This window comes from Peromyscus californicus, unplaced genomic scaffold (assembly GCF_007827085.1).
Source record: "Peromyscus californicus insignis strain IS unplaced genomic scaffold, ASM782708v3 Scaffold_2__1_contigs__length_46816999, whole genome shotgun sequence".
Taxonomy (NCBI): Eukaryota; Metazoa; Chordata; class Mammalia; order Rodentia; family Cricetidae; genus Peromyscus; species Peromyscus californicus.
In genome coordinates, this window is record NW_026294540.1 from 5647011 (window position 1) to 5659356 (window position 12346).

The 12346-nt window shown below is 41.1% G+C and overlaps 1 protein-coding gene across 1 annotated transcript in view; it reads left to right on the forward strand.

Moving 5' to 3' along the window:
• The window catches only part of LOC128120727 (phospholipase A2-like), a 32626-nt gene that overhangs the window by 3573 nt on the left and 16707 nt on the right, over nt 1–12346 (forward strand). Inside the window, exons 2-3 of the mRNA XM_052754933.1 lie at nt 340–499; nt 10773–10900. Coding sequence (XP_052610893.1) covers nt 340–499; nt 10773–10900 — 288 coding nt within the window. The remainder of the gene's footprint in view (nt 1–339; nt 500–10772; nt 10901–12346) is intronic.

Here is a 12346-nt window from a genome sequence, read left to right on the forward strand (position 1 = left end):
GTGACCTGAGTTTGGTCTCCAAGACCTATATAGTGGAGGGAGAAAACCAACTCCTTAAAGCTGTGCTCTAACCTCCTCGTGTGTAGCATGACATTTATTAGTGGTCCCAGGTGCTTGCTTATACCTGTGTTAGGGCAAGCATGCACACACACAGACACACAGACACACACACACACACACACACACACACACACACACACACACACACACACACACACCTCTATTCCCTGGTCTTCCAATGCAGCAGCTAGTAGGAATCAAGGAGGAAGCTAGCAGGCAGGCATCAGATCCCTGGTAAGGACAAGTGGGACTGATGGAGTGTGCTGTGCTTTCTTGCAGCAGGCCCTAATGCACACAGCATCAGCCCTCAGGCTGTGTGGCAGTTCAACAATGCGTTCAAGTGCACCACTACTCTGATTGAACCCTTTTCAGACTACAGTTACTATGGCTGCTACTGTGGCTTGTTGAGATTCGGCGATCCAGATGAAGACTTAGACAGGTGGGTGATCCACTTGGTGGGACACTGGAGTGTCTGCTGTGGTTGTGGGGACAGGACACAAGCAGAGCATCTCATGAGGCCTGAATAGGAGACATGCATATTCACCAAACATCATATATGTTGTGTTCTTTATTATTATTTATTTTTCTTTCTTTCTTTCCTCTTACACAAAGAGATTTTTTGTGTAGCCCTAGTTGTCCTTGAACTCTCTCTAGAGACCACACCAACCTTGAACTCAGAGATCTTCCAGCCTTTGCCTCCTGAGTGCTGAGATTGAAGGTGTGCATCACCACCCACAGCATGTATTTTCCCCTTTTGTCATGCAAAGAAATCAGTTCAAGAGGACACTGTATCTACTGGTCCCTGAAAGCAGAATGTGTGAGGTGTTGTAGTAGTGCTGCCCTCAGTCGCCAGACTAGGGCACGGCCAGCCATCACAGCTCCCATCAAAGTGTCAGCCTTGGCTATAAAAAGTCATCAAAAGTTCAGAATGTATAATTTCATTGTGCTCCTGCAGCTTTGTTCAAAAATCGCTTTTTTGGAGACAGGGTCTCACTTATATATCCTGGCTGATCTCAAACTCAGAGATCCATCTGCCTCTGCCCCGTAAGTACTGGGAAATGGTAGAACCATACACTTCACAGAAGTTGCTTTCAATAAATATATGCTTAATGGAAATCACAGATTCTCGAGCCTCAGGACCATTTCTTCTGGAACATCATGTTAAATCATCCTCACATGTTTCAGAAAAACTGCAGGTGAGAACTGATCTCTTGACAGTCCATACTCTTTCCTCAGTTGTTCCTCCCTCTCTCCAGGTGCTGTAGGAATCGTGACAACTGCCTCGCTCAGGTCAAAAACCTGGAAAACTGTGCATTGCCCACAAGGAGACCCTACACCAGCTCCTACTCATACTCATGTTCTGGGAATGAGATCACCTGCAGTGGTAGGTTTACCCTATGGGAACCTCTGAATTCTGCTTATTCTTGGGCATCTTTGAAAGGGGCAGAAGTAACAAGGACAGTCATTTACTTGGTCCCATTGGACATCACAACAGCCTTATCAGGTAGATACTAAAATATGGATGAGGTCTGATGCGGTAATCTGATTAATCTTTTTCAATAAAAAACAGGAGTCACATATTGGGGTAAGAACCAGAACATCAGTGAACAGGGAACAGCCACCAGCTGCTTCCTACCTCTTCCATTCTTCCTTCCAAAAGGCTGAGATCCTCTCTCAGTCATGCCTTGCCACTTCCTGTCTCCATTCTGTCTAGAGTCCTCCAAACTTCTATGGTTAGCTAGTGGCTAGCTCTGCCCTCTGACTCCAAGCAAGTTTGATTTGTTAGAACACAGTCAAAATATCACACGACATTTCCTTTTTGTCTAAACAAAAAGGAAAGGTTTTTTTTAACTAACTTAGTAAAACTATATACAATAAGTACAATAACTATATACAAATATATACAGGCAAGAATTACATTAACAATGTCCAATCCATTTGCTTTTGCCTAATTGAGAGAAAATATTCCATTACCCATCCTATCTTGGTAAGTTCAAAGTGTTCTACCTAATTCATTTTCTACCCTAACTTGCATTACCAACCCCAAACTACTTTTTATGTCTCTCAAACTTATGCACTTTACATCTCTTTTGTGAGGTAAATTTGTTAACAAGGAAAACTATAACTACCCAGTCTTCCACTCCATCAGAGACCTGAGAAGGAAATATTACCTGAGTAAACAGGAAGTGTAGAGTAAATAACTAAGAAGTGACAGAAACAGTCCCCCAAGGTTCCTCTGTAACCTTGGGACATCCATCTTCAGCCTACAGGCCTAGAATATCTGACAGACTTTTCTGTGAAACAGGACTTTTAAAGGGCTCTCCTACCTTGTCTTTGCAAAGTTTGGCAGTCACTTTCTTTTATGTCCTTCTTGTCCAATTTGGACAGCATACTGTCAGCAGTTGAGGCAAAGACAGTTTCAGGCCTAGTGGCTACGCTTTGTCATAAAGAAAGTAAACTCCATATGGGGTTTCTTTGATGTCCATCATCTTCTCTGAAGTAGGTTGGTCCTGCCAGGAGCAGACATGTTTCATTGTCACTAACAAAAAAAACCTTATGTTACTAAAACATCTTAAATGCCATACTCAGTATCTCTGAAGTGTTTGAAGACCACCTGTCTATCTAAAATATATCTCTGTTTGACTTCAAAACATTCTTAACATGACTACAAGTTTGATTGTAATAGGTGGCTAATTACTAACCTGTATTTCTTTATTATTCTAAATAGTTTGTAATAATGACTTTAAAGGACTAGATATTTACATTTCATTGTTTAATGAACTGTATAGGTACAATACTTTGAAGAATAGAAAGGTATGTACAGTATATTATAACAAAAATAACCTTAAATTTGTATCAATATAAAAAATGTAAAATATTTAAGGCTATTAGTTGTTTTTATGGTTTAAAAGTAGACTCAATAATCTACATTTTATCCTATCATTTCTATATCCCCCTGTTTCTTTTCAGAACAAGATCCCCGAATTTAATCTCCTTTGTTCAGCCTTTTTCCTGACCATCACCAATAACAACTTGTAACCAAACCCCCTAAATAATGACAAATATCCATAATCCAATGAATGACCAAAAACCATACACCACACCTTTTGGGAATGTGGGTGTTTTGTTCTTAAAATTGCTTCCTATTTTCTGGGGATCATGGCATCTTTAGGGGACCCTTAAAAATTCGGATAATTGTCAAGTCCTGGGAGAGCGAGCTGTATCATTTGTTGTCCAGTCTCTGTAAAATGGGAAAGTGCAGGGCTTGTCTCAACTCCTGGCTAGAGTAGTCTGTGAGGCTGGACCATCTCATTCACCACCTTGAAATTGTCCTAAGCAGTTTGTAGTCCAAAGTTGATCTTTGGGTGGTGTTTATCAGCTCAGTGATGTTACCACAATGCAGATGGAAATGTCATGTTTAAGTTTTCTTCAGTGAACCACGACCATGCCTAACAGTAACTTTTGAAGTCTCCAAAAGGAATATAGGGCCCCACAAATGAAAATGTGAAATTTTTTAAAAAAAGAAAAAATGAAAATTTTTTAAAAAAAAGTTAAAGGACCATAATTTCTTATGTACATCCAGAATACAAAAACTTACTTCCTAGTTAACTGATAGAGACTCAATCCTGAAATCATGTACAGGGAGCTAGATGAATCCTATTTCTAGAATTAGTTAGTACTCTATATGACCATTAATATCGTGACAAAAGTTGAAACATATATAATTGTGTAAATATTAAGGTAATATATATATATACCTTAAGAAAATATTTAAAATAAAACCAAAGAATTATGAGATTAGTGGCAATAAACTAGTCCCTTAAGTTTAGTTTTTCTTCTATCTAATATCAAGTGGCTCTTCTGACATGAGACAGAGATTTGGGGTTTTCCTTTTAACAAGCATGCTTGAGTTTAGAGAATTTAGAGTTTTAGAGTTTTGTCTTGTTCAAATATAATCTTTATCAATTTTGATGGTATTCATAGTTTTTATTCTCCTGTGGAAACAAAAGCAAAACCTCTTCCCCAACATAACACATATCCTGGTTTCCAATCTGAGGTTAATACATCTTTAAAGTATACAGGATGGTTTAATTCAGCAGTTTTTTTTTCTATTATCCAATGTCTGTCCACAGCTGTCATTCTATTCTCATTAACATTTAGAAAATTACAATTAATAAAGCATTGTGCAATCTATTTCTGCCAGTCTTTATTACTAATTTCTTTTTATTAAGCATATCTTTTAGAGTTCAGTTAGATCCTTCTATAATTCCTTGCCCTGTAGGATTGGGTGGAATACCTGAAATATGCTTTATTTTGTATTATGAAAAAAAACTGTTTCATTTTACTAAAGACATATGTTGGAGCACTGTCAGTCTTAATTTTTACAGTTATCGCCATGATGGTCATAACTTCTAACAAATGTGTGATTACAGAATCAGCCTTTTCAAACTCAAAGGAGTTTTCCTTTAAAATCCTGAATATGTATCTTGGTATGGTGTACATATTTTAATTTCCCAAACTCTCCAAAATGAAATACATCCATTTGCCAAATTTCATTTCTTTGAGTACCCTTTTGGTTAGTTCTTGCAGATAGTAGAGTTTGGTAATAATAAAAATAGTAGGACAATGTGGTGGTATTGTGTTCCCCAAAATATTGTGCACCATAATAAACTTATCTGGGGTCAGAGACAGAGCAGCCACAATATTAAATATAGAAGATAGGCAATGGTAGCACAAGGCTTTAATCCTAGCATTCCAGAGGCAGAAATCCATGTGTTCAAGGATACAGCCAAGCATGGTGACTCATGCCTTTAATCCCAGAAATCGAGCTTTTAATCCCAGAGAGTGGTGGTAGAAAGCAGAAAGGTATATAAGGCATGAGGACCAGAAACTAGAAGCATTTGGCTGGTTAAGCATTCAGGCTTTTGAGCAGCACAGTTCAGCTGAGAGCCATTCGGATATGAGGACACAGAAGCTTCCAGTCTGAGGAAACAAGATCAGCTGAGAAGTTGGCCAGTTGAGGTTAGCTGTGGCTTGCTCTGTCTCTCTGATCTTCTGGTGTTCACTCCAATAACTGGCCTCAGGTTTGATTTTATTAATAAGACTCTTTCAGATTCATGCTACATCACATTTTGCTATAATGCCCATGACTTGTTGCCAAGTATGGGATATATGTATTATACCTAAGGGACAATTTCTATTTCTGGTTAGTTCTTGTAACTGAATAAATAAAAAAGTCAATTCTGAATCATCTGGAATGAATTTAGCAATTTCAATATTTAAAGCAACTCTTTCTGCATATTGAGAGTCAGTCACTATATTAAGAGGTTCTGGAAATCTATTAATACTAGGAATGCCCTGTCTACAAGACCTATTTAGGTGACCTTGTTTAGCACAATTAAAACATCTGACATTTTGATTTTTCTTCAAGCCTCTAGAAATCACCTTTGCTATTCAAACATCAACATGGTTATAAGATTCAATATTGATTGCATCTCTGATCCATTCCTCTGTGGGTGCTGGTCTTGCTTTTGAAGGACTAATTACTCGTTTGCATTGTGGATTAGCATTTTCAAACTCAAAGATTCAATTATTTTTTATCTAGCTTATGGATTTGGTATCATTCTATTTACAGATGAAGTTAATTCTTGTAAAAAATTAGTGAACCTTTCTTTTGGGCCCTGTATAACTTTAGTAGTAAATGACACAGTTTTCTTTCCAACTTCTTCATCTCTGTCCCAAGCATTCAAAGCTGCTTCATGGCATAGAGCCAAGATATGGTCATCATATATAGACTGTCTTTGTACATCAGCATAATCGCCCTCTCCAACCAGCTAGTCTTAGAAAATTTCTATACCTCTATCCCTACTTGGTTGTTCAATGGCCTCAGCCTCATCTTTCATCAAGGTCCTTCACTGTAATTGAGGACCAGGTTCCAATACTGTTAGAACCAAGTCTTTCCAGTCTTGAGGGTTAATTCTGTTCCTAGTTGACCATGAATTTTACTTCTGCCTCACAAAAGGAGAATGCATACCATATGAAACTATCACTTCTTTAAATCTCCTCAAATCAAGCATTTCCACAGGAATCCAGTCAGGTCTTACATAGCCTTGAGGATTCCTGTCATTTGATAGTTGTTCCTGTTTGGTGACTGGATAAATTAAGGTTGATTTTTTGAACTTTAGGCTGTTCCTTTCTAATTTCATAATGTAATGTTAAGGTTGGATCTCCTTTAAATTCCTCTGTCTTTGAATATCTCTATGATCTGTTTTAATGAGTATTTCTAAGGCTTCTAACTTATCATTCAAAATTGCATTTTTTCTTTAGTACGTATTTTTAAGGCTGGCATATTATCAGTCAATTTCTGATATCTGGCATTGATATCAACTAACTTTTTTAGGGATAAAACAAGAATTACCAAGCTGATAATGCTTATAATTAACATTACGTAAATCACAGCTAAGTTAATTATCCCCTCATGTAATTGTTCCATTTTTAAACCATCCATTGTGGAATCATACAGAGACCTAACTCCTTCCATCATAATAGTTTTTCCTTTTTTTTTTTTTGAGACTGGGTTTCTCTGTGTAGCTTTGCGCCTTTTCCTGGAACTCACTCTGTAGCCCAGGCTGGCCTCGAACTCACAGAGATCTGCCTGGCTCTGCCTCCCCAGTGCTGGGATTAAAGGCGTGCGCCACCACCGCCCGGCAATGTTTCCTATTTTTTAACATGGGAAAAAACTCTCTCTCTCTTTCTTTAACTAATTCCCCCTTTTAGAAGGTCCCAGCTGTCTCACCAAATCTGCTGATGATGACACTGAAGTGTGAGGCTAAGGTTGCTGTGCAGCACATCTGGATAGAGAACACAGGTGGTGCACAGCTGGCTGAGAACAGCTGCCCCGGTCAGATGTCAGGAGCCTGAGGACAGGGTCCAGGGGAAGTCCACAACCCACAGGAAAAAGTAGCCAAAGAGCCAGCAGTCTGAAAGGCAGATACAAGGGAACGTACAAAAGCAGCATGTGTGGTTGGCAGGAAGTGAAAAACACAGAGCTGCCTGAAGACAGAGCTGGCCAGTGGTGTGGGATGAACTCCAGCGGCTTTTGGAACCCAAGCCCCTGTCGAGTTAGGGGCTTGTGGAGATTGCTGTAGATAGGGTGTAACTGGAAAAACCCAACACCCACTCAGAGGGCTTGGGGAACAAATGGAAAAGCCAACCAGCCACATGGCAATTCCAGTGGGTGCAACTCCCATGCACAGCTCTGGCGGATGCCTGTGGCTGCAAATCCATGGGCAATCGGGCTGTTTCCTGAATTTGTGCCCCGAAATTTGAACACCAGATGATGTGTTAATTCAATTAATCTTATCAATTAAAAACTGGGAGTCAAATATTGGGGCAAGAACCTGAAAGATGAGAGAACAGGGAGCAGCCGCCTTTTACTTCCTTCCTCCCCCATTCCTTCATTTCAAAGGGCTGAAGTCCTCTCTCTGCCCCACCTTACCACTTCCTGACTCCTCTCTGTCTACAGTCCTCCAAAATCTGTGGTCAGTAGTGGCTAGCTCCACCTTCTGACTCAAAGGAAGCTTTATTTGTCAGAACACATTCAGAATAACACATAACAAGAGGTCCCTGATGGGGAAGAAGAGGAAGCCGGGGCCAGATGCGCAAGGTCAACAGCTTAGAATTGGATGGCATTTGATTCTGGATCAATCATCTACATCATTCAAATGCCCTTTTAAAAAACCTTTAAAGATTTTTATATATTTGTGGGTGAGGCATGCCTGTGCAACTACACATCTGTGGATCTCTGAAGGAATCTGTACTCACCCTCAACCATGTGAGTCCTGGGGATGGAACTCGGGTTCAGACTGGGCAGCAAGTGCCTTTATTCCCTGAGCCATCTTCCCTGCCCAAAGCCTCTTCTATTAGCTCCTGTGTTATACTGATTCCACATTGACTAAACAAGGGATAGCTGAATCATTGGATATAAGCCAAATACTGGCCTGAACACCTATTAAGGGCAAGATTTATCATTCCCATTTTACAGGTGAGGATGAGAAGGCTGAGAATATAGCCCCAGGTGCCAGAGTGCTTGTCTAGCATGCACAGAGCCCTGGGTATTCACCTCCAGAACCCAGAAATTGAGTGTGCTAGTGCACACCTGTAATCCCAGCGTTTGAGAGGTGGAGGCAGGAGGATTGTCCTAAATCATATAATTTTGAAGTGTTAGATGATACTTGTAGTTTTCCAGGTTTTAGGGATTAAATACATGTGTTTATTTATTTTTATGTATAGGAATGAGTTGGCATCCCGTGTCTTCTTCAGTCACACTCCACCATGTCTTTAGAGACTTGGTCTCTCTCTCACTAAACATGACACTCACCTTTAGCTAGCCTGACTGACCAACAAGTTTTGGGGATCTGTTCTCCCCACATCCCCAATAGACTTACAGAGGCCCCAAGCACACCTTGCTTTTTCCATGGTCTCTGGGCATCCTAGGTCAGGCCCTCATGCATGTATGTCAAACCGCTTTACCCAACTGTGCCGTCTCCCCAGCCACAACAACTAATGTTCTTATTGTGTGTTCCAGCAATTTGGACAACCAATGGACTTTTGTGTGCTCTGTCTATTTTTTTATTAATAATTTTTATTCATTAGTTTTTTGTCTCTTAAACCCCAAGTCTTCATCAATGGGAGGTGCACCCTGTCTTTTGGTTACAAATTGTTGGGAGCAGGGTCATGGACTCCACTCAATTTCCTTTCTTGTTTCTCTCCAGATAAAAACAACCCCTGTCAGGCCTTTACCTGCAACTGTGACCGCCAGGCTGCTCTCTGCTTCTCCAAGCAGATCAAAGACATTCACTGTTAGACTTGTCACCTCAGTGACTGGTACACCATCCCTGCCTGCCTGGTTGTCTTCACTACACACTGTGCCCTCTAATAAAGCACATATTGAAAGAGCTATGCATTGGTGATTGTAATCACTGTCTAACAAACATAACTAGATTCTGAGAGAATATCATTCCATTGATCCCTGGAAACTGAAGTATAATGGGAAATATGCTTCCAGGAAGCAAGCACCTTGAAGTGTCATTTATGAGACCAGCCATGCCTTTCTTCCCAGCATTCTTGGGATGCAAGGCAGAGGCAGAAACAGAGGAAGGTAGATCTCTTGAGGTCAAGGCAAACCTGGTCTAAAAAGCAAGTTCCTGGACCGTCCTATTACAAGTTCCTATTACACAAAGGAACCCTGTCTTGAAAACAAAATGAAGAAGAAGGAGGAGGAGGAGGAGGAGGAGGAGGAGGAGGAGGAGAAGAAGAAGAAGAAGAAGAAGAAGAAGAAGAAGAAGAAGAAGAAGAAGAAGAAGAAGAAAGAAGCCAGTCTGAGATACACAGCAGTGTGTGGGGGGACTGCTGTGGAATATTGTCTTGAGACATGTTACATTGGATTATGCTGTGGAACATTTGTTTAAATGATGTAAAAATTTATTGCACTCTTTTGTGTTGCATTTGTTTAACTCTATCAAGTTGTGTTACTTTAACTGTCTAAAACACCTGATTGGTCTAATAAAGTGCTGAATGGCCAATAGTGAGTCAGGGGAAAAGATAGGTGGGGCTGGCAGGCACAGATAATAAATAGGATCACATATCTCCAGAGATGAAATAGGAACAAGAAAAGGAGGAGAGGACATGAAAAGGGCCAGTCACCCAGGTACACAGCAAGCCATGGAATAAGAAATAAAGAAAGGTGTACAGAAATAGAGAAAGATAAAAGCTCAGAGGCAAAAGACTGAGAGGTTAATGTTAGCCAAGAAAAGCTGGGTATAAATAAGCCAAGCTAAGGTCGGGCATTCATAGTAAAGAATAAACCTCCCTGTGTTTATTGGGGAGCTAGGGGTTGGGTTCCCAAAAGAGCCAAAAGACTAAAAGAGTAAAATAATCAACTCCAGGGGACAGAAAAGGAAGGAGGGGGGAGAGATGAGGCAGGGAGAGTGACAGGGAAGAGGGAGGAATGGGAAGGAAAGAAAAGACAGAGAGGTAGGAGGGGAGAGAAGAGAGAAAGATACAGTTTCACGTGGGCACTAAGAAACATCTTGGCACTAAAAATACTGGATTAAAAGTGCTTCTGCTGGGCAGTAATTCTAGAAATGGGGATACGGAAACCACACTGGACTGATTATAAATGACCCGAAGACAGGATTACATCCTGGTGGACTTTTAGTCTTCACTGTGCCTAAACACACACCACAGGATAATTGTCCCAGTAAAGAACACAGCAGACTAAATTTTTGATCAAACAAAAAAAGAACACTTTGTTTCCTCTACCTTTCAATATCACCTGACCCCATTGGCCAAGTCAGGTTAACCTCTGGTTCCCTGCTTATTTTTTGTTTATTTGTTTCCAGACAAGGATTTTCTATGTAGCCCTAGGTTTCCTGGAACTATTTCAGGAGACCATGCTGACTTCAAACTGAGAGATCCATCTGCATCTGCCTCCCAAGTACTGAGATTAATGGTGGACATCACCACAACCCACAGAAGTTGCTTTCCATAAATATATGTTTAATAGAAATCACAGATTCTGAAGTCTCAGGACAATATCTTCTGGAACATAGTGTTTTAAGTTATCCTCACATGTTTGAGGAAGACTGCTGGTGAGAACTGATCTCCTGTGGGTCCACACTCCTCCCTCAGCTCTTCCTTCCTCTCTCCAGGTGCTGCCAGACTCATGACCACTGTTATGCTCAGATCAAGAAGCTAGAAAACTGCAAATTCTTCATAAGGAATCCCTACACCAGCTTATACTTGGACTTGTGTTCTGGGAATGAGATCACCTGCAGTGGTAGGTTTACACTCCAGGACATCTGGACTCTGCTTGGTCCTGGGCAGGTTTGGAAGGGACAAGGAAGTAACAAGGACAGGCACCATTTACTGGTCATTTCCTTGATCTCATTTGACCTCACAACAGCCTTATCAGGTAGATACTAAAATATAGATGAGGTCACCGATGAGGCAGATGAGAAATCTGGGCCACTTGCCCAAGGTCACCCAGCTTAGAAGTGATGACATTTGGATCTGGAACACAGATCTACATCATTCCAATGCCTCTGTTTAAAAACATTTCAAGATTTTATGTATTTCTGGGGAAAGTTTGCCTCTGCTACAACACAGGTGTGCAGGTCTGAGGACAACTTGCAGAAGTCGGTTCTCTCCTTCAACCATGTGAGTCCTGGGGATAGAACTTGGGTTCAGACTTGGCAGCAAGGGCCTTTATTCCCTGAGCCATCTTGCCTGTCCAAAGCCTCTCCTGTTAGCTGCTGTGTTATACTGATTCCATACTGACTAGACAATGGAGAGCTGAATCATTGTATAAGTCAGATACTGGAGTAAACACCTGTGCAGGGCAAGATTTATCATTCCCATTTTACAGGTGAGGATTCAGAGGGCTGGGAATATAGCTAGCTCAGTTGCTAGAGTGCTTGCCTAGCATGCACAGAGCCCTGGGTTCCACCTCCAGAACACATGAATTAAGTATGGTGGTGTACACCTGAAACCCTGCACTTGGAAGGTGGAGGCAGGAGGATTGTCTGAAATCATATAAGTTTAGAAGTGGTAGTTGATATTTGTAGTTTTCTAGGTTTTAGGATTAAATATCTGTGTTTATTTATTTTTATGTGTAGGAATAAGTTTGTCTTCTTCAGTCACTGTCCACCGTCTTCAGAGCCTGGGTCTCTCGCTAAACATGACATTCACCTTTAGCTAGCCTGACTGATCAACAAGTTTTGGGGATTCATGCTCCCTACTTCCCAAGATGCCCCAAGCACATCTTGCCTTTTACAAGGGCTCTGGGCATCCTAGGTCAGGCCTGCATGAGCTTTTGGCAACCACTTTAGCAACTGTGCTGTGAGAGCCCCCAAAAGTTTCCCAGTTAGATCTGATCTTTCTTTACACAGCGGGGCTGCATTAGGGGATGGATTGACCACGTGCACGGTCTCCAGGTGTCTGTGATGGTCTGCACTTGGCTGTGCTGGGGGAGGTCTTTTGCTCCACAACTTGGCATTGCTTTATAAGCCCTTTGGCAGAGACAATCAAGGCCTGATGGATGAGGATCTAGGTCCTCCCTAGGCCATCCTGTGTTTTCTGTCTGTCTGTCTCTAGCTATATTTCTATCTAATATTTCCTGCTGCTCCTGCTCAAGAGTACCCTGGGGAAAAGTCGGGATGAGACGGCCCCCCACACTGTGCCATCTCCCCAGCCACACAACAAATGATTTTTTTTTTATTATAAA